Below are 23,316 nucleotides of genomic sequence, written 5' to 3'. Positions count from 1 at the left end.
TAACACAATGTTGCAAGACCAACAAAACAATGTTCAGAGGACACAATCAAAGCCAAAGCAACATGACAAGCCAGTACCAAGGCCTGGTAAGACACAGAAAAACAGTAAAATTAAAGGGAAAGGAGAACAGTCCTGAGAGCCTTACCATGCATTCCTGAGATTCGGCGTATGGGAACGGCCGGGGAGAAGGCGCAGGCGAGCCACCTCCTAAGGCCATTCCCTGTACGCTAAAAAACAAAAACAAAAAAGCCGTTTTGTGGCTTTTTTTGGTTAAATGGGGCCTTTCGCCCCATAGAGAACAGCAGGGCTGTGGCTGCTAAAAAGCAGGCGCAGCAGCGCTGTTCTCGGTGCCAGCGTAATGGGGCGAACGGGGACAGGAAGCTGCCTACTGGCAGCTCCTCCCTCCCACCCCACCCCAGGAATGCCCCGGGAACACCTCCCCCCACGCTGGCACGGCAATTCTCCACCATGGCGTGCACCACAGAGAGACCACACTACTGGAGGGCCGAGGCACAGCTCTGCGGTGCTCAGGCGCCAACGGATCTGCCCCTTCCGCCAGCATAAGTGCGTCTTATTGCGTGATTAGATGCACTTACGCTGGTGGCGAGGTCATGCCACCTCCTAAGAGGACTCTCACACACACACACACACCCCGGACTGCACGGTTAAAACGCTGGCTCCCAATATTCCTGGTTACTTACGAATATTTCCAGGATATTTTGGGACCAGTATCCCGAAAAATCCTGGATACCATTTGGAGACATGAATGTATCCAGAAAATACCGATAAAAGTATTTTTCAGATATATATTCGGACTGGATCTATCAGAACGCCTCTAGGAGCAGAATTTCAGTTAGCACAACAGTCTGCAGATGGGCAGATGAAGGGAGAGAGTAGGAAGATTCTGCTATGTGAGCATTGCTACTACAATATTTAGGATCTAGATCACATTAAAGATAATCAGTTCCTTTTTCCTAGTTATTGGGCAAACATATATATCATAGTGGTATGCAGCTGAAATACCAGGAGTTCAATTTTATTTCCAAGGATACCAGCAGTTTAATTCTGTGCTTATTTGACACCTCACTGCCTTAAAACTCGATTGCCCCCTGCCTTGCTTAACCTCTGAAAGGTTTTCAGCTTAAAGCATTGTATCCAAAAGAACTGTACACAAAGAATTCCTCAAGCGTCCCCCATCCATAATAGCCTCCTTAGTAACACTGGGGTCTCTTTGAGCTCTATTCATATTGGGTTCAGGTTAAACAAAGCTGAATAAGCACATTCCAAAGCAAGCTACAAGTTTGCTGATGCGGTTATGAAAGGGCTTGAAGAAAATGCGGTCATGGGGGAGGGGAATAGCTTTTTATTTGCTTCATGTCTGTATGATTCTAAAGTGGGGGTGGGTGGGAACCCAAGCATTCAATCCTGCACAGTCAGAATTTTATCCCCTGTCCCCTGAAAATCAGAACTGGACACGATTTACCGTTCTAAATCCTTCAGATTTTACCATTTCCATATGTGAAGTTGCATATGTTTGAAAGCGTGAAGCTGTTTCTCTTTATTAGTGATTATAAACCTCAATTTTAAATTTTAACAGCTTTCAGCTCAAAGAATCTGCAAATATGCAGTCATGTCTACAACGTTTTAACCAGGATTTGTATTTTACATTTTTTTACTGCAATAAAAGATCAGTCTGTGGTGGGTACAGAGGGAAAATGTTGTTCGTTAAAAAGCTTCAAACAATAATCTGTATGAAAATGCTGTAATAATTACCTAATTATTTAGTCAAACAACAGAGCTGATTGACTCAAAACACTTCTAAGTATTTTAATAGCATGAGGATTTAATTGAACCCAGTGCTTAGTCCCTTCAACTTTTTAGAAGGCAAGAGTTGAGATCCAGAGCATATGAAGTTCTTTTTGAGCATCACCAGAGTGACTATTGTAGTCTGGTGATTATTATAGCAGAGCTTCCAGGTTGCCGTGCCTTTATCTCTCTGAATGCCCACTGCTGGGGTGAAAAAGCAGGTGCAAACTCTGGCTTCTGTGCCCCACGTATGGGTCTTCCCGGACATCTGATTGGCCACTGTCTGGAAACAGGATGCTGTACTAGAAGAACGATTGGTTTTGATCCAGCAGGGCACTTGTTACGTTCACTTTCTCTGCCCCATGCTGATAATGGCAAAGAAAACCAGTCCCTCCTTTTAGCTTTATTTCACACAAATTTGGTGTCTGTGGTCAAAGATTCTCGGGGATCTCCAGCTCTCCCCCTCTGCTTCCTATTCTCCCTCCAAGAAAAAAAATATGTAAGTCCCCCCCCGCCGTTTTTCTCCCCCAGAGGATAAACAGTTGTCCTATGCTCTGCTGCTTTCAGTACTTGCTTTGAAGGAGGGTGGGGGGGAGAAGAAATTGGGCTGTATGTCATAGCCATAATGCCAGACTGTTCATGGTCCACGGGTGATGGAGGGCACATGCTTTGAAGGGCAGTCTCTCTCTCTCTGCTTCTTGCCTTGCGCACAGGCTTTAAACTGACCCTCCCAAGCCGTTCTGCTGGTCATTGTCCTCTGTGATTACTCCTCCAAGAGCAGCAGCGTATGCACAGTTGCTCGTTTTCCCCTTGGAGGCTACAGTGCTGATTCTCATTTACACTGTGGTTCCTTTTACATCATGATAGCAAATATAAAAGTGGCTTTTGAATGGGTTAGATTACATTTATGTTGGCACCGCGGCCTGCACGTAAATAGAAGTCAGGCCTTATATTCTCAGTACCGAGACAGAAGCCAGGCAGCCTAAGCAGGATTTTCCACCTATATGTAGTCCTGAAATGGGGCCTCCTGTCAAATGTGGGAGGGGGAGACTCTTAATCCTTCAGAAATGTAGCATTTGGCAAGCCGCATATTGACTAGGCCAGGCTTAAGGCCCACATACCTTGACCTGGCTTCATCCTTAAATCATTGTGACAGCTTAAATTGTTTTAGTGTTTCTGAGGCCCAGCTGGGCTAATTGTGAGAAGAAAGACCGGATCAAGAAAAGGGAAAAGGGGGGGGGGGCTGGGCAAATAATTCACAGAAAAGAATCCGATTTTTCAGAAACCAAAGCCCAAAATTACACAGAAGGCCCTCGAAGTGAAATGGTTTATGTCATGGCGGTAATGTAACAGTTTGATTTCTGTCCAGATGAAAACAGTTAATTTGCCCCTCAGTAAATACTGCAGAAATTCTGCCAGCTATTCCTGAAGAGCAGTGAAATGCTGCTTTTGGCACAACAGATGCTGTCTATACTCTTGATTCCACTGGTTTTGAGGCATAACTCTTTTAAAAATAAAATTTGCTGAATTCAAGCCAATAGGAAGCAGAATTCTCATCATAGAAAGAAAAGAATGGCACAGAGAATCGATTACCGATATCTTTTATTTTCTGCCAAAATTGGCAGAGAGAGCAGTACTTCTACTGAAATTTCTCCTTCATTCTGATTGATATTTCTTTTTATTAACTGGTCTTTCCATACATTTCTGAATAATATGTAACTTGAAAGCTTGCATAATGATGTATGGCAATGAGGGTCAGCAGAACATACACTGCTGTGGTGGTTTCCTGCCTCTTGTTCTCTGCAAATGTGTGTGGCTGAAATTTTTATATTTGTTCAGTCTCTAATGCCAGTGCAGTTTCAGGTGGGTAGCCATGCTGGTCTGCAGTAGAGGAGCAAGATTTGAGTCTGGTAGCATCTTAGAGACCAACATGATTTTCAGGGCATAAGCTTTCAATAGTCAAAGCTTCCTTTGTCAGATACAGCCATAATGCCAGCTCAACAGATCTATAGCTCTAGTCCCAAATTTTATTGGTTTCTTAATTGCCGTTTTAAAAAAGCTAACGTCTATAAACAGCCTCCCTCCCTCCCTCCCTCCCTCCCTCTTTCTTTCTTTCTTTCTTTCTTTCTTTCTTTCTTTCTTTCTTTCTTTCTTTCTTTCTTTCTTTCTTTCTTTCTTTCTTTCTTTCTTTCTTTCTTTCTTTCTTTCTTTCTTTCTTAGTATATAATAACAGCAACGGCAAAAAATAAAAGCACAACAACAATAGGTTAAACGTACTAGTACAGTTGAGATATGTTCCAATACTTGGTCTATTATACATTAGTGTTTTATACAGAGATCATACCATTTGTTGTGTGCACTTAGCAGAACTTAGCAGATGCAAATCATATGATGGTTTCGTGGGCATTGTTTACTTCATGGTGTCCCCTTCTCCACATATTCTAGAAAAGGCAGCCATCTATTTAAAAAAAATTGTAGAGTAAGATAAGTTATTTACTACTTGATTGTGAAGTTGTGAAGATACCTTATCTAAAATTTAAAAGGTTCCACATCTTCTCATACCACGGCCCAGTGGAAGGCATCTTAGTTTTTTTCCAGTATGAGGCAATCAGAAATTTCGCTGCCAGCAGCAGTATTGGAATCAGTTCCCTTTTTTGGGTAGAGAGTTTTTGTATATCAATTTTTTCTAATAAGACAAGGCATCATAAGGGACTTCATATTGTGTGATTAATCTCTTTCAAGATCTTTTCTCAAAATCAACTGACTTTTGGTGATGTCCACCATCAGTGCAGAAAATTAGCTAGGTTGCCTCAGCCTTTCCTGCATATACCTGAGTGCCCTGGTGTGTTATGAAGATGAGAAGACATGAGACCACTGGCATAATTTTATAAGCTAGTTCTTCAATGTTGGTAGAAGCTGATTTAAGAGAGTACATCTTTCAAATAGATGTCCACTCATCTTCAGAAATACTAGATTTGATTTCTCTTTGGCACTTCTTAGTATATAAGGGAAAAGGAGGGTTATCTTTAAAGGTTTTGTATAAAGTTGAAATAATGCCTTTATAATAGGTATGTTTAATCAGTATCTCAAATTTTGTCAACAGTCTAGTCATACTTTGTTGGATAGCTGGTGTCTGGAATAAATGCAATAATTGCAGATATTGAAACTAATAAACGTTACTTTCACCCATAATATCTTGTAGCAATGACCTACTTTTTAATGTACCTTGTTTAGACAAGTCTTTTAATCTATAGATGTTTTTTCCCCCTACTATTATAGAGACCTATGTCCTGTCCAGGTTGGAAGAAGGCTTGGCCAGTTATTGTAGAAGCCAGTGAAATGTCTAAAGCCAAGACTTTCCTTCTGTTATTCCCAAATTTGCAGTGTAGTTATTAGAAAGGGGTTCTGCTTTATTCCTTTTGGTCTTGCCGAGGCTATTTGCCACTCCAAGTCTTCTAGGGGGACTTTGGGGCTATAGCTGTGTTCTATGTGAAGCCATGGTGAACTATCGCTAGGTCCTAAATAATGTAGCTACCTCATAATAAAGATTAAGATTAGGTACATTTAGCCTCCTTTGTTTTCTGACAGCATGAGAGTATGAGAAGGGTTTCTAGTTTTCTTATTATTCCAAATAAATTTATGTAACAACTGTTGCCATATATTCAACTGTTTTCTATAAATAAACATAGGGAGTGTTTGAAACAGAAATAAGAGTTTAGGAAATATCATTTTAATTAGATGAATTCACATCATCCATGTTAGATTAAGTTTTGTCCATTCAGTCATTGTTTGTTTAAGTTTTTTAATGAGAATATAATAGTTTATCTGGTTAAGATGTTGTAAGTTTGGGGAAACATTAACCCCTAGATATTTCCAGAATATAGGATTCCATTTAAATCAGTATTTTGCTTTAATATGGTCTTCTATTTTCTGTGTTCCCTTGAGTGGTATGAATTCTGATTTGGCATAATTTATTTGGAAGCCTGATAATTCCCTGTATGTTTGTAACATGTTCATTCTAATTGGAATAGTAGATGCACAATGGGATATGTAAAGGATTATATCATCTGCAAATAGACTAATTTTGTGGTGTAATCCATTGATTTTTATGCTAGTAATATCTCCGTTGGAGCATATGGCTTCTGCTAGTGGTTCTATTCTTAAAGCAAATAGCAAGGAAGATACAGGACAGTCTTGTCAAGTTCCTCTCTGTATTTCTATTTCTCTAGATCTGAAATTGTTTACTTTAACTTGAGCTGTTGGTGAGTTGTACATAGCAGAAATTGTGGTCATTTTGCTTACCTTTCACAAAATATATATCTACCCCTGCGTATAAAACATCCTGAAGAAAATTAAAGAAGAAGAATTACCAACATAACCCCCCTCCCCGTCCCCACCACTTTATGTGTAGCTTAACTTTAAAACTTGCATATTTACCAGTGGGTTGAAATTAAATCAAAAGAGTTTTCGACTAAACATCAGGAAGAACTTTCTGACAGAATGGTTCATTAGTGGAGCAGGCTTCCTTGGGAGGTGGTGGGCTCTTCTTCTTTGGAGGTTTTTAAGCAGAGGCTGGATAGCCATCTGACAGCAATGCTGATTCTGTGAACTTAGGCAGATCATGAGAGGGAGGGCAGGAAGGGTTACATAGGTGCTTGGCTCTCATGGCCCCTTCTTCCATTCACAGGATAATGCCAATCACCACTTCGGGGTCAGGAAGCAATTTTCCTCCAGGCCAGATTGGCCAGGGATTCTGGAGGGTTTTTTCCCCATCTTCTGGGCATGGAGTAGGGGTCAGTGGGGGGGTATGTGGGGGGGAAGGTAGTGTGAATTTCCTGCATTGTGCAGGGAGTTGGACTAGATGATCCTGGTGGTCCCTTCTGATTCTATGAAGTGTCCAGAAGACAAAAATGAGTTTAGTAACTATACCCAAGTTTTGTCGAAGGATTTCACGGTCAGAGTTCATTGGTTCTTGTAGGTTATCCGGGCTGTGTGACCGGATAAAAAATACCAAGACCATGGTCACACAGCCCGGATAACCTACAAGAACCAATATACCCAAGTTTGTTCATGAGAACAAACCCATGTTCCATGGGAAGTATCTTCCCAGCTTAAAGAGTCATCACCCCCTTTTTTCTGTCCCTGATCCTGTCTCTTTAACAGGTGCTTGCCACGTGGAAATTAACCAGGTATGGATAGTTATATCACTAACTGAGCAATCATGAAGGTGAAGCTGCTGAGGAGGTGACTTGACCCCTACATCAGCGTAAGTGCAACTTGCTCTGGCTAAGTGGTCATGGACACCATCGCAAGGGCACTTGTACTGGTGTTGGGGCGATTTTCGCTTGGAAGCGTTTTTCCAGCTCAATTCCAGGGGAATGTTCCTGGGGCGTTCCCCGGGGGCGGAGCTAACGTTACTTAGCTCCCAAAGCCCTTTTGGCCAAGGAGTGCCTCTTTTTGCAGGCATTGAGTTACTCCTGCAAAAATGGTCACATACCCCATGAAACTTTATGGGCAAGTTTCACAGGACTTGGGAGGAAATTGGCTACCCCTCCCCACCCCGGGCACCTCATAAGTACTCCCATTCAGGATTGGGCTGCCTGAACCACATTATGGAAACTTTGCTTGCTGATTTTTTTGTGGTCGACGTTGCTATTAAAGGTATAGGAGCAGTTTAGAGCATAGCGATCCTGAACCAAAATGTACTAACTGGTTTTCCTGCGTCTTCATCCTGAGTCACTGAGAGGATTAATATTTTTTGTGTGTAATTGCATGATAGTTAGGCACTTGCTTTATTACCAGGTTCTCCAGCCCTACCTAGCAACATGGTATATTTTGGAAGCTCTCAGGATGAGGAGGAGGAAGAAGAAGAAGATGAGGAAATAGAGGATGCTAAGGTAGCTTCAAACAATGCTTCATCTTCATGCCAGTCGACCCCCAGGAAAGGGAAAACGCAGAAGCAAGTTCCAAATGGGCATGGTAGGTCATTGGACATGAAAACGTATTTGCCTTTACTAAAGCTGGAGTAGGGGGTATTGGTAAATTGATTTTTGAAGCTATCAGATTACTGAACTGAGTTCTTTGCCCTGCAGTAGCTTGAGATTATCACTACTTTTTATAGTATGAAAATGAAATGGTAGCATCCTTGATTGTAGCTACCATATTTACTTGAAAGGAAAACAACTCTTTAATCAAAGATGGCCCTCCCAAAAAAGAGAAGGTTGTATGTAAAAGCAGATGACCCTGAATTTAAAATGACCTATCCTTAAGAAGGGTAGCCGTATAAACCATATACCATAAACAATAAACGATCTAGACTAGAAAAGAAAATAATTACTTCACTTTTTACCCCTGTTTGCATTGTAACTCTTCACAAGCAGAATTGGATCACACTGATTCAAATTTTAAAGGGCAAGAGGCTGGCTTTTTTAATGCCTCCCACCCCCCGCCCAAAGAGCCAAACTACTAGGCAAAGGCTGAGAGTACGACTGACCCAACTAGCAGGGCAATCCTAAACAGAATTACCTTTCTAAATCCATTGAAATTAGTGGGCTTTCCTTGGTTAAACTGTGTTTCAACCCAAAGTTCCTAGTCTTTGTCCAACCACTACACCATTCTGGCTCTCAGGAGGACAGAGCAATTGTTGGTTTATTTTAAAGCCTTGTCTTAATTAAGTTATTCCATAATCATATTCCATAATTATTATTCCAATACAAATAATTAGACTTCATAGTAATTATATTCTAGCTGTCTAGGCACATCTTCTAGCATTTCTCTATGTCTCTTCTCCTTTCTGAACCAGCATCAGCAAATCGTATGTATTGCAAACAGCATTATTTTCATTTCTGATTTGATACTCTGTTTTCCTAGTTGCTAGGTTAATATGTTAGCACTGTCACTAATGCAACATTTTTGTTCCTGTAGTATCACATCAATTACTTTCTTGCAAATCAGCAGAGCTGCCTTAGTCACAGCATATTTTCTTCACATGGCCTTTGTGTCATATCCAGATAAATTGATCAGTACTTTGTTGCTAGGGCTTGAAAAACGTATTAGGCGCTGAGTAGCTTGAAGCCCTAAGCTTGAGCAGCCAGAATGAAAAAATACCACCCCCCTCTGCCTCTGCAAAGTCATACATATTCTGTTGACATTGGCAGCACCTTCACAGTAAATCAGTTCTGTGTTCTTTCCCTAGGACCCAGTGATAAACTCTTGCCTTTCCTGCCTTCCCTTGCTTGGCTATGTCCTGTCAGGTATGCTTGCCCAGCTTCTCCCAGCACAGAGGAGTGTTTCTTTTGCATGGAGAAGGAGACACCTGCAGTGGGTGTTCGCTTGCCCTGGGTCCTCTGCTCCTTACGCCAGCTGAAGTTATGAAACCATTTTTCTTCCCAAAATTTCAGTTCCATTGTGCAAAGGAGGTTTTGTTTTGTTATTGGCAGAACTGCTGGCAATAAATAATGCTTCAGAAAGAAACTATTTCCATCACCCATCCTTTTGCCAAAGTCCTTTTTCCTCCTCACAAGTTATAGGAAATATACCTGCAGAAAATATACCTTCCCTGGTTATGAGATTATTGGAGTGGAGTGGGCAGTTCCTTCTGAAACTTGCATTCTTAGTAGTTCTTTAATCTTTACACCAGGAAATATACATAAAATCCCCTCAAACTAGTCAATTAGAGGGGGGGGAAATGGATTAGACCTTTGACTAGTTTGAGGACAGATATATATTTCCTCTTCTAAGAGGAGCAAACAAGTTAGCTGCTGAATTGCTACTGACTTATTATCATTCAACAGGAAGTATAGTTTTTGGGTGCAAAACCAGTGGCACAATTGATAGTGATTGCAACATGGCTAGGACCCAAATGCAGGGTGTGATAAATTTTAGTGGTTAGACTGTTTTCTAAGATAATGCTATGGTTACCATGTGAGAATATGGTAGAGCCGGTTTGTTTTTTTAAATAGTCAGTGACATTGCTTTGTAACAGTTGACTAGCTCATAGTTGATGCACCCTAAGCTAATAACAGTACTGGAATTCTTATCATTTGTGTGAGTGTGTTTAGATCTTAAGAGCAAAGAAACCATAGAGCAAACAGAATGAACTGGAAATGTCTTGTGTGGGTGTGGGTTGAGGCAGTTCGTCATTTCATTGACACTTGCATGTGTGTGGTATTGTGTTTTGACTTTTGTTTGCCTAGCATTAATCCAACGTGGGAAAGGGTGTGTTAGTCTCCTATCTGATTGCTGAGGATAGGATGCCTACTTTTTACATCCTCCAGATCCCCTCCCAAATCTTTGCTCTTGTTAGGCCCCTATGATGAGAGCAATCCTGTTCAGGTCTATTCAATGGGGCTTATTCCCAGGAAAGTGTTCTGAGGATTGCAATGTATATGCCTCTTACAATGCATCTGAATCACTGCAGCTTTGCCATTGTGTCTGTGAAGTGTAACTTCCAATCATGTAGGTACAGCACTGAGACTACCAGTACTGTAAGCAGTGTTTATGGATGACCCTATCTTTCTTGTCTGATATTTAGGCTCCAGCTAATTTACAATAAATTTGTCTTCTATTTTGATATCACTATTTTTTTTATGACAAGGTAGACTTGCCGTATTTTACCTAGTGCCTGTTGGTTTTTTTAAAGAAAAGGCTGAACAAGAATTAATTTTCCGTCTTGTTCCTCTCTTCTTCTCACCCATCGTTTTCCTCCTGAATCTGTGTTCTCTGCTCCCAGTCTTCAACGGATCTAACAAGTCAACAAGAGAAAGAGAGCCTGTTCAGAAACACAAAATCAAAGAGACGACGCCAGCAAAGGAGAGAAACAACGAACACAGATCTGAGAGCCGAAAAGACCAGGCTGCTGCTAATCACCATCCTACAACAAACATGAGCTTCTCCACAAAAGGGCTCACTGCTAACCACCACCACACCCTTCATCGATCGGCTCAGGACTTAAGGAAACAGGTAACCTGTGGGATGCCATTGTGTATGTTTAGGTTCAGATGCTTTGCATGTTGCCCTTTTCTGTACGAAGGACAATACTGATAGGCTTGTAACGGTTGGTATGAAGGGGAAATGTTTTTAATAAATAAAATAAATAGGGTTGACTTTCTGTGAGTAAGTGAATGGCAGGCACATGCTGATAGAGATCTCTGGGGCTTTGCACTTTACTGTCACGCCTCTATTGCCTAAGAGATTCTACGTAATATACACTAGGAAATCTGTGTGATTGGGAGTGAGGATGGTTTCACACAACCTTTTCCCTTAACCTGGTTTTTAGTCATTTCTGTCAGTGGGAAAGATTTTTTAAAATACACTTAAGTTATATTAGAGGGAAGGCGTCACCCTAATGAACTTACCATGGAGAATCTCCTGAGTTACTCTTTTGATATGTAGTACACACTGGTGATTCAAGTTAATAAACACGTCTTTTTTGCAGTGGCCTTGCCTCAGCTTACTTTGAATGTTCTGAGAAAGTTCTGACTTCTGTGGGCAGAATACCAGACAGCTAACAAACACCACAAAATTTAGAGGTCCACATCTGTACACGTTCTGCCCCCTCTCTTTGTTCTGATCTAACATCACTAATTTTCTTCTCTCTGTGGTAATGATTCTTAGATAAGTTACCAGAATTTTCTGGTACCTCCATGAATCAACAGAACCTAAAGCCAGGCTTTGTTTGGGCTGATGTTTGTTCAGCTGGAAGAGACTTGTAAAGACCTGAATGTTTTTTGGCTGTTTGCCCAGTTGGCACTCCTTGAGGTAACTTCCCCAACCATATTTGGTGTTTAGGTCAGGAGCCCCAAGCCATCATTGGCCAATAATTATTTTTTCTGTTTAGAACTTTGTACATTTTCACCAGTAGGCCATTCTTAGGGCTCATATACAAAAACATTGGGGCAAACACTGCTTATATTGTTCATATAATATGCATTTTGTTTGCTCATGTGGATAAGTAGACTGAGCAGACTATGAAGATTCCTTGCAATCCCAGAATATAACCGAGAGAGCAGAGAATCTCACTCTTTGCAATATCACTGGTGCAGAAATACATTATATACTCCACATTAATAGTATACCCCCTGAATGGTCCAGGAGAGCTGGGAAGAAGACAATACAAGAGGTATCACACAACCCAGAGAGGTTTGCATACAAATTTTCAAAAATCAGTAGAGCCACAGTGGAAAAAAATCATATAAATCAGAAGATGCAAGAAACTTGGTGCTCAGACTTGCTGTAGATAACCTGGAAAGTGATTTTGAGGGAGTGGTTTAGGTTTTTATCCTGAGATCAAAGCAGTCAAGGGATTTTGTTTTTGGCTCCATAGATTCTGTAGACTGGCAGGAGGGGAAGGGGTTAAGACCCTGAATGGAGCATAAGACATTAGTATCTGTAGGAAGAGAATAAATGACAGGCAAAATAGAGGAAGGAAGTATGGTATTCGCAGCATGGCGACAGGGCTTCTGAGAAGCCACCAGGAATGTTTTTGGTGGCTGTGATATCTAGACATTCTTTAGCATCTTACTCTTTTTCCACCCTTGAATCCAAAAATTGGCTTTTCATAACATATGTTGCCTTCGCAGATAGGAGCATCAATATGCACTAAATACTCATAATGAAACTTGGAGTGGGGGGAATCTATAAAGTCTCTTTTAAAATATTAGGCAACTTTCAGTGCAGCCCTAAGCAGAGTCATACCCTTCTGAGGGTCAACTGAAATCAATAATGTAACTCTGCTAGTAGGATTACACTGTTAGATTAGTATTTCTGAATTAAAGGAATACTTTGTTTAATTTTCCAAAGTGGTCATTAGAAGTAACCACAACCACAATTGTTTCATGCCTCTCTGGCTAAATTTACTGTAGGACTGTGACCCTGTAATGGGTTAAAACCTGTTTTCACAGTATTGTTAACAAGGGAAGATATGAAGTTTACAGCCTAGCATTAAATCGCAGCATTCTCCTTTTATGATTAGTGTCAAATTGTAGGTCATGCTCAAAAGGAGGAAATTTGCTTCATTTTGGATCTGAGTTCTAAAACTCTTTTTGTTTTTCTGTAATACTTTTCTTTGCTGTAGGTCTATTTGCTTTTCTCTCTTTCCTATGTTTTTTGTTGTTCACATGCTTTCTCTCCCATATTGTCTACCCCATGGTTTTAATCCCCCAAGGGGTTGAAGGGAAAGGAAATGTAATTCAACGAGGCCCTCTATTGGTTATGCAAGTGAATTGGCAAAATGTTTCATCCATCAGAGGAATATTTGGTCATAAAGATATTGCACGTCTTCTGTAACATCAGTCGAGTTTCCTACCCTTGGAAATACAAGGTTTTCCTTTTTTTTTTAAATCCTCTTTTCTTTTTTCTCAGCCTATAAAGTCCAGAAGGCTGTTCTTGTAGTACAGGCATCCAGTGGTCTTAGAATAATGCTTAATTTCAAGTTGGAGGGTAAAAATGAAGTTTATCTGTTTGAGAGAACAGTTGGTTTTTAGTACTGAGTGAAAGAGAAATATGAAGATAAAATGGGTCTGAATCAATATGTGTGATGGGGCAAACAAGCATAAGAAGTGACTGATTTTGGGGGGGTGTTTACGGATTAGTTCGTGCAGTGTAACGAGTGATGAAGACTAATGATCGATCACTGTTACTTCTTTTTACATTAAAATTGACTTCTTTCTTATGCGCTCAGTGTAAGCACTGCCTCGGGATGGAACTGATCCCTATGGAGATCCTGCGCAGCCAACAGTGCAGCCATTTTATTAGGCTGGTTCTCAAAGGTTGTGTGTTTTTGGTTAATGGGGGGAGACATATCATCAGTAGAAAGGTAAGAAACTGCCTACCATAATTACTTTTGCTTTCTTTAGTACGTAAAGTAAGTAAAAGAGATAGCCTTTTCACAATGTAAAATCCAAAATCTATTTAACATGACCATGCAATCTTTTTCCCCATGATTTTTTTCTGGTTTGAAAAAGGTCGAAGTAGCCTAATATATACTGTGATGTGGTTTATTTTGTCCTGTGCATATTTTTATATCTGGGGTGTATTGTTGTTTATATGATTTGTATATCAGCCTCTTTTGGGGGTGGGTGGGAAGGAGTAATGAAGTATCTGAAGAATATTACAAGTGAAGCAGATCTGGCAAAGTTGTCTGCGCTTGGAGAATGTTCCATTTGGAATCAGAAATGGAAATGTAGGGATATACAACCCTATCCCAAATATCGATAGGCACTGTTTTAGAAGACTGGGATGGTGTATAGTCAGGGCTGCCAATGCTGTGTCGGAAAATTCCTGGAGATTTAAGGGTGAAGTTTGGAGAATGGAGGGATGTCAGAAGGGATGTGATGCCATAGTATCCACCCACTGAAGCTGCCATTTTCTCCAGGGGAACTTATCTGGAGATCAGTTGTGATTCTGGGAGAATTCCAGGTCCTACCTGGAGGTTGGCTTCCTATTTATTTATTAATTGTGTTGCAGGTTAGATTTGTGAAGTAATATGTACCTGTATAGCTAGCTCAGAAGGATCTAGATTAAAATTATTATTGAGGTACCTTTTACGTACCTAATTATGTTTGGTTGCAGTTTTAATTTCCCAGTTTCTGTCCTGGCAGTTTTTATTCTGGTTTAAAACTGCCGGAGGATTAAAGTATGTGTGTGTGTTTGGTTGTTGTTGAGAAGTGGTTTGTTTTCCATACATCCAAACGTATTAACAGAATTTTTGTTATATAATCTTACTCTCTTCTGTAGCCTCTTCTGAGGCTGTGGCTATTGCCTAGAGTGGCAAGAGATTTCTTCTGAGACTGTTACTGCCATACAGCATTCATTTCAGCCACTGGCCAAATTAAAACTATGGCAAGATTTTTAAAAAAGGAACCTGTATCTAGGCTTCCATGCTAGCAATTCTAGCAGGTGCTCTGCTACTATGGTTTCACCTCTCTTAAAATGTTGCTGGACTAGGGTTTAGATCCCTCCTTCACCCCAATAAGAGCCCCATGGCGCAGAGTGGTAAGCTGCAGTACTTCAGTCCAAGCTCTGCTCATGACCTGAGTTCGATCCTGACGGAAGCTGGTTTCAGGTAGCCAGCTCGAGGTTGACTCAGCCTTCCATCCTTCCGAGGTCAGTAAAATGAGTACCCAGCTTGCTGGGGGTAAAGGGAAGATGACTGGGGAAGGCAATTGGCAAACCATCCAGTAAACAAAGTCTGCCTAGTAAACGTTGGGATGTGACGTCACCCCATGGGTCAGGAATGACCTGGTGCTTGCACAGGGGACCTTTACCTTTTTCACCCCAATATCTGTCTGTCTATTCTTGGAATCCTCCAGGATAGGAACAGTAGCACCTCTATGTTCTTCACAACACCTGACTCTAAATAAATGGCTAAATGTTTGTATGTTTGTTTGCATTTCAATTGTTTGTTTTTGTGGCTACATTACAAAATCCATTTATGTGTAAAGATATCAAGGAAATATCTGGAAATGTTTTATTAGGAACAAATTTCTCTTCTACAAAAGCTGGATAGTTTAAAGCTAGGCAAAAGCTAATAGTTTAAAAATAATATCACTCAAGATGAAGGCTGTTGCATATAGTGAGAAAAATTTAGAGACTGTGTATATTGGTATGCATAGAAGTGAAAGTATATCTTTTTTAGGTGTTAAGAATCTGGTGATCGGGAGTGTTTGGCTGTGTCTTGAGTTCTGGCTTTGATCGCTGTGTTGTGATATCTGGCCAAGTTTCTCCATGCCTTATTATCATGCACCTCACATGTATGTGCTTAGTATGGACAGCAAAGCAGGTCACCTTTTTTTGAATGAGAGCAGAAGCTACTGCTTAAAGCACCTTTAGTAAAATAAAACTGGCTGCAGAGTATCTAGCATGAAGGAAGTGACTATCCAATGGAAATGAGGATGAAGTAGAAATGCAAAACGGCACCAAACGAGAGAATTAAAAAGCAGTATTGACATAATATATTTTCCGTTGGTTTGGCATACCTCCCCTCCCTCTTCCTGAGTTGCATTGTATCATACTGTGTGCTTGTGTGCTAATGATTCTCATTACATGCAAGTAGGTGAACTGAACAACTGTTTTTAAGAGTGATTTGACAGCATGGTTCAATTGCTGCTAACACCGAAGGATATTTCAGGTGCTAATGTCGTAATATGCAGTTTCTTACCAGCTGCCAGGAATGATTTTTATGCACTTAACATTTTGCTGTACATTTGTGTATTTTGTATGTTGTATTTTGTTGTATCAAGTCTATATCCCAGTTAATGTTTTTGTTTGTTTTCAACATGTGGAGTGTCTGTCTAGTTGCTCCTTTTTTTTGTAACATACTAAATCTGCATATGTGCGATTATGTGATAGCTGACATTAAGGAAGCAGCAAAAGGGAGTGGAACTTTACTTCTAACAGAAAGTTACACTGAGAAAAATAAAGTATTTACCAGGATCCAAAATATCGTTTCCCATGGGCTGAACTTGAAAGTGGCTGTTTGGATGCACTTCTCTTAGACAAACAACATCTTTTTTTCCAGAGAAAAATAAGTGATGTGCATAATTAGGGTCATAAACTCCCTGAAAGAGAGCTTCTCTGTATTCACAGCAGAGACAAATTTGACACACCCTGCAGAGTCACAGCAGCAGGTTAAAGCAATATCTGGAGCACATTTACTCCCCTTAATTCACATAGATCGTCACATACTCATTTGCATGAAGCCTGGTACTCTACCATCCGACAAGCACGATGGAGAATGTGCACTGTGTGATGACCGAGTTCTTATTATTCTGCCAAGCTGCTTTTTAATCTCTGTGTTGCCTTTTTAGCAGTTGTTGAGCTTGTGTGTTAAAAAAGTATTGTATTGATATACTGAAACCGGCTACCTGAAGATGGTGGGTCTTGGGGTTTTGTACCATTAAAAACTGAGGTGCTGCCATTTGTTGCTTGGCTTTATTTTGTAAGTACCTGTGGAGAAGCAACTATGGCTAGAGATGCCATTAAGAAATAGAAAAGGATAGTGGGGTCCCCTTGGCCTTTCTGCGTAGCTACTAGGGATGTAAATGTTATTGAATGAAGTAGCCATTTAAACTATCTAACATTTTACCCAGTAGCATTACCAAGCCCACAATCTGACTAAGCTACATTCATACCATATTTCTAATTCTGTGCCTACCCTTTGCGAATTGAAAAACCCAGAAAATGAGGCCAGCTACACACAGAAGAGCCCCGTGGCGCAGAGTGGTAAGCTGCAGTACTTCAGTCAAAAGCTCTGCTCACGACCTGAGTTTGATCCAGAGGGAAGTCGGTTTCAGGTAGCCGGCTCCAGGTTGACTCAGCCTTCCATCCTTCCGAGGTCGGTGAAATGAGTACCCAGCTTGCTGGGGGTAAAGGGAAGATGACTGGGGAACCACCCCATAAACAAAGTCTGCCTAGTAAACGTCGGGATGTGACATTACCCCATGGGTCAGAAATGACCCGGTGCTTGTACAGGGGACCTTTACCTTTTTACACACAGAAGACCTTTTACTACAAACCCTGAGGTTTTTAGAAAAACCATAAACTAAACTGGGGGAGTTACAAGAACCCCCAAATCAGAGAAGCGCTTTCTGTGCAAGCTGAGACAACAGCCAGTGTGAGCAGCTGATGGAAGAAGGAAGCCGCAGTGCTACCTCTTCTCTCTCCAGGCACCGTCCCAGCCAGGGAGAGGAAGTGGACAAACAGCAGCAGCCAGCAGGAGGCGGAGGCACCTTTCCCAAACTCCTAGCCCTGTGCAGGAGAGAAAGCTGGCAAGCAGCAGCTGGGAAAGGGGGTGCCACTGCTGCTTTCTCCTTTATTTCTCCCCCACCTGCCGCCCCCTCTCGCCAGAGAGAGAAGGTGGGCAAGTGGCAGAGAGGAGGAGGAGGAGGTTTTTGCCGGTCTCCACTCATTTTGTGCATAGTATCAGCTCCATTACTGATTTTTTTTTAAGAAACATTAACACGTTAACGTGCTGTGGTGTCGGTCCTGTGGGCAGGCAATTAGCAGTAAGCCAGCATTGGAAAATGCATGATCCGCAGACACAGATGATCCTGAAATGCACAGGTAACCCTTTGCCAGTTGTCCATAACCTGGCCAGTGTTTAAATATTTACAAAAACATGTGAACAGTAAATCAATATTATATAATCATTTAAATATATGTCATCCCTTGTAGCAACTGGCTTTTCCAGCTCTGCTTGCAAGTATCAGACTCATTGTTTCCAATGTTCCTTTAAGTTAGGCAAGGTCTTTTCCCCTGTAGAGATTATTCTCGCCTTGCCTTTGACAGAGTGTCATTGCTTTTGTCTAATATTGGCCAATTCATTAAGGGAATTTATATGCTGCCTCTTGAGGCAGCTTACAAGTAAAAAAAAAAAGTAACATAATGAATCATCAGTATAAAACAAAACACTAAGAACAAGCCATTAAACACCATAAAACCTCTAGTGAGCACCCTAATAAGTGTTAGAGAGTTGGTAACTAAATAAATATTGGAACAACCCAGCAAAAGCTGCATTCAGACCTCTTGTTGAGCATTCAACCATTGTGTCAAGAAGGCCAAATTTGCACAACTCCAGTTTATTGCTACGTTCACATGAGCACTTGACTTTGCCCTTCTTGTGTAAAGTGCTACAAAGGAGTCATGGGTTAAAACTAGCTTCAGTTATGTGTGATCTACAAATGCAGACACACAGCTTAACTGGTTTGTGTGTTTTTTTACCTGCTGCAAACCATGATTCTAAATCTGCATTGAATCCTAGATTTTAGAATCTATGCTTGTGGAGGGGACAATTAACTCTGGTTAAATGGCGTGCCATTAGTCATATATCACAGGTAACCATGGTTAATTTTAAACCAGGATTTCTTTATCACCATTCACACAAGAAGGAAGGGGAAAGGAAGAAGAGGCAAGGCATGAACACAAGCCCAGATACAAGAAGCCAGTGTTGTGTACATTCAGGTTTAATTTTGGCTTGACACAATGTTTGAATATAGCTAAAGACTATAGTTACAACTAACTCTGGTAGAAATCAATTAAATTAAATTTGGTTGTGCTTAAGACCTGTTCTATGACTTTGTTGCAACTAACTTTTTTGCTAAATTGGGTGCACTGTATGTAGGTGAAACTGACTGGATAGAAACTGGATTAAAATTTATAAAAATCAAAGGGCAATTATCATAATTATTGGATGAATATTTAAATTCTTAAACATTTAGTGCCTCCTGACTGAAATTATTCTAAACTCTGGATCCTTCTGATCTAGGCTGGCCTTTTGGGAAACGTTGTATACAATTATGGGTGCATGTGTTATTCTGCTTATTACATGGTGGTTGGATTTTAAATGGGAATAGAAGGCAGAAAAGGAGCGGAAAGAGATTCTGGCAGCTTTTCATTACTTAACATTAGCTGGGCCACATTTAGATTCTGATCAATTGACGACTACAGTTGTTTAGCAGGGTACAGAACCTTTATCTTGGAACTAGTTCAAAAAGGTGGATCATCTGAGTCACTCTTCCTCACATCCTTACTTTTGCTCCTACTAGTATTTTAGAATCCTTTATCTGTGGAAATGTAAAATTGGGTGATTCCTAATTTTGTTGACCTTGGTTGTAAACATATACTCTGCATGGTCAGTTTCTGTTTTACCTGTTTTATCTGGCATACTGGCTGCAAATAAAATTTATTTATTTATTTAGAATTTTAGAACAGCGAAAGTCCACTCAGTGTTTTTGAATAGTAGCCATTTGAAGTGCATCCGCATACATGTGCAATCCTTTTATAGTGCTAAAGGTTCAGAAGTGGTGGCAGTTTGGAGCAGGTGGTGTCAGAGTTGTTCGGAGGTCCAGGACCATGGGGAGGGGCACCAAGCAGCTTCTTTAGCCTTTCTACCAATATTGGTGCCAAAGGCAGATGAGAAAGCTACAGACCAGTTTAAAAGCAAAAGAGATGGGGAAGAGATTTTATTTTGTAGAGAATGTCAGCTGACTAAAGCAAAGACAAGCACATCATACACTGAGCGAGCAGGTTTAGGTTTTTGTGTGTGTGTGTGACAAATTTGGTTTTCTTTATTTTTTTAAGAAGTGACCAAGGTTGCTTTCTATAATGTGAAGACTGTAATCTAGAGATGGCATGTAAGATCTAACTGGGCCACAGTTAATTTTTATTAATTGATTTTTCTGGTTTTTTCCCTCTTCCTCCTCCTGCTTTGTGATGCTCGTGGATTTCCCAGGTCTCAAAGGTCAACGGTATCACTCGACTGTCATCTCCGAGTGCAAACTCAGCCAGTGCCAAAAAGATGAGAGAAGTCAGACCTTCACCGTCCAAAACTGTGAAGTACACTGCAACAGTGACAAAGGGAACTGTGACATACACCAAAGCCAAGAAAGAACTGGTCAAGGAAACCAAACTAAATCACCACAAACCCAGTTCACCCGTCAACCACACAATCTCAGGGAAAACGGAAAGTAGCAATGCAAAAACCCGCAAACAGGTGCTATCCCTTGGAGCGGCCAAGCCCAACAATACCGCTGTTAACGGTGTCAAGGTCAATGGCAAGTTGAACCAAAAGACATGCACTAAGGAGGCAGGGAGGCAATTGAGGGAGGGGCTACGCAATTCAAAAAGAAGGCTGGAAGAGGCCAACCACATAGACAAAACGCAGTCGCCGACCAAGAAGTTAAAGGGCACAGCCGGTGTGACGGAAGCCCCGAGCAAAAAGGCCCCCGTGGAGAAGCCTTTGCTGAACGGCCATGTGAAAAAGCCTGGAAGTCAGGAAGTGCCACAGAAAAGTCTGGAAAGAAATAGGCCGAAGAGAGCCGCTGCTGGGAAGAATACGCCAGGGAAACAAGCACATAACAAAACTGAAAATGCCTCCTGTGAAAATCATTCTACCTCTCAAACGGAGTCCTTGCACAAGCCACATGACTCAACGGGGAAGCACGAGAAGGTGAGCGTCAAGTCTGGGTGGGCTACAATGGAGGAGATTCCCATCCTCAGGCCTTCCGCAAAGGAGTTCCATGACCCGGTGATATACATTGAGTCAGTTCGTGCTCAGGTAGAGAAGTATGGGATGTGCACGGTGATCCCTCCTCCTGACTGGAGACCTGAGTGCAAGCTAAATGAAGAAATGCGGTTTGTGACCCAGATTCAGCACATTCACAAGCTGGGCAGGCGCTGGGGGCCCAATGTGCAGCGGCTGGCCTGCATCAAGAAGCACCTCAAATCTCAGGGCATTACTATGGATGAGCTTCCACTCATAGGTGAGTGCTTTGACTCCTTTGCTGTTTGCAACTAAGGGCAATTTTGAAAGTTGTTCTTCAGGATCTTGTTCAGTTGCTGCCTCGTGAAAGCTGAAAGACACTCAGTTTCTCTGTTGATTTGTGAGCCACAGGCATGCAGAGATGCTTTCCTGTAATACAGCCAGCATGGTGCAGTGGTTAAGAGCAGTGGACTCTAATCTGGAGAACCAGGTTTGATTCTCTACTCCTCCACATGAAGCCAGCCAGGTGACCCTGGGCTAGTCACAGTTCTCTCTGAATTCTCTCAGCCCCACCTACCTCACAAGGTGTCTGTTGTGGGGAGAGGAAGGGAAGGCAATTGTAAGCCGGTTTGAGTCTCCTTAAAAGTAGAGAAAATTGCAGTATAAAAACAAACTCTTCTTCTTCTAATATGATTCACATTAATCTTTCCTCACTAGTTATTGAGTAATTTTGTTAGAGCAAAAAAGTAATCTGTACTCAGATTGCAAGTATGTCATTCTCTCAAATCTAGAAAAACGAAGTCATCAGATATACAAGAACTTCATTAGTCTTCATTATACAGTGTTAGTATGTTAAATGTGCATAAGTAATTTGCTTAACACTATAAATAAATCAACAAATTTATTTTCCTTTCTGCCAGTCCCTTCTCCTTAAACATTGTGCCAGCACATGCACACTACTACATTGATAATATCTTTAAAGTGATTTCCATGAACAGATGAAATAAAAAAATTAATCTGCAAGCATTTCATGTCTTCACAATAAAAAGCATTAAGGGGCATTTTGGCACAAAATGGTGGTTTCATTCTCTTTCTCAGTAGGGGGCCACAAGAGCTAGTATCTGTGTGAGGTTTGATTTAAGTGAATTGGTAGTTTGCTGTCTCCCATGTGTGTTAAGAGCATTTTTTTAAAAGCAGTTTGGCAAAAGAACTCTTCCATTAAAGGCACCCTTTGGAAGAATGCCTTCTTGTCCCATGCACTTTTAAAAATTAATAGATTTGTTTAGCCATGATCGGTTTGGATGGCCAATTTTAACTGGTAATGTGAAATTCTTACTAAAGCTGAGAGCTGAGAGTTAAGGACATGTCTGTTTTATTTTTTAAGCTATTTTCATTCTAGGAATGAAAATATTAAAGGCAACCAGTGGTAGCTTCTGTTTATGAAATTCTAATTGGCTGCTTTTGACTTCAGTGGAAATTCGGAAGCCTAAAGTTATGCAAGGTTCTAACCTTTGTTTTAGTATCTCATCAAGAGATACTTACATAAAGGTGTTGATGATATGCTTTGTATTTATTTTTAATCCATTAACTGAGTGGTTAAAAGACAGGAGGTGATCAACTCAGAATTCTTTAGTTGATGAGCAGCTCTAGTTATTGTTCTAAATCAAAACCTAAGTTACCCCCACGAAGGCTGCTTTCAGATGTTCAGTTTAATCTCAGTTAAATGTGCACAAACCTGGCTTGTGCCAGACTTGCATGAACACCTGCTTTTCGATCTTTCTCTGTTCCTTCTTGCATAGAGCACAATGAAGAAACTGTGAGTTAAAGTTAACTTGGATTATTCATGACATATGTATGCAGAGGCATGGCTTAACCAAAGTTAACTTTCATTCTGGCTTAGGATCCAAGTTAGTGTTAAGGAAAACCAGTCCAGTAAAGGTGGCCACCTGTATTCGTATGTTGTGGCTGCTTGAAGTTTTTCTTAACTACCATTCCTTCATCATGCTTGAGTACATCATGCATTGAGGGGGGGAAGTGGAGGAGACAGGTGTGTGCACAGGCTAGTCTGTCTACATTTTTATTTATCTGCAGCTAAATTGGACCTGATTGGACTTCTATCTGAATTTGCAACTTACTGTCATTCATTTTAGGGATTGTATTTGCATATGTAGATTTAAGAGCAAATCATTTTTTATGATACAGAGTTGTACTCAGAATGTCCTTTTGCTCTGATTCAAGCATAATGTGCATGATAAGAAAGAAATCCATTCTTGCAAATCATGGCTTTTTAATAATATGCCAAACATACTTGTATCAGATACATATGAACTTTAAGTTAAAAAGCTCCATGGTGCTTTTATCCTATGAGTAGGGCTGCCAGCTCCAATTTGAAAAATACCTGGAGATTTGGGGGATGGAGCCTGAGGATGGCAGGGTTTGGGGAGGTAGGGACTTCAATTGGGATATAATGCCATAGAATCCACCTTCCAAAATGGCCATTTTCTCCAGGGGAAACTGATCTCTGTTACCTG

General features: G+C 40.9%; 1 protein-coding gene across 1 annotated transcript in view; it reads left to right on the top strand.

The window, feature by feature from the left end:
• Nucleotides 1-23,316, top strand: part of JARID2 (jumonji and AT-rich interaction domain containing 2) — a 235,764-nt gene that overhangs the window by 183,244 nt on the left and 29,204 nt on the right. The window contains exons 5-7 of the mRNA XM_056854075.1: nt 7,609-7,785; nt 10,538-10,767; nt 20,036-21,065. Coding sequence (XP_056710053.1) covers nt 7,609-7,785; nt 10,538-10,767; nt 20,036-21,065 — 1,437 coding nt within the window. The remainder of the gene's footprint in view (nt 1-7,608; nt 7,786-10,537; nt 10,768-20,035; nt 21,066-23,316) is intronic.

This window comes from Euleptes europaea, chromosome 8 (assembly GCF_029931775.1).
Source record: "Euleptes europaea isolate rEulEur1 chromosome 8, rEulEur1.hap1, whole genome shotgun sequence".
Taxonomy (NCBI): Eukaryota; Metazoa; Chordata; class Lepidosauria; order Squamata; family Sphaerodactylidae; genus Euleptes; species Euleptes europaea.
Note: the sequence above shows the minus strand (reverse complement) of the source record. Positions and strands in the feature narration are given on the sequence as shown.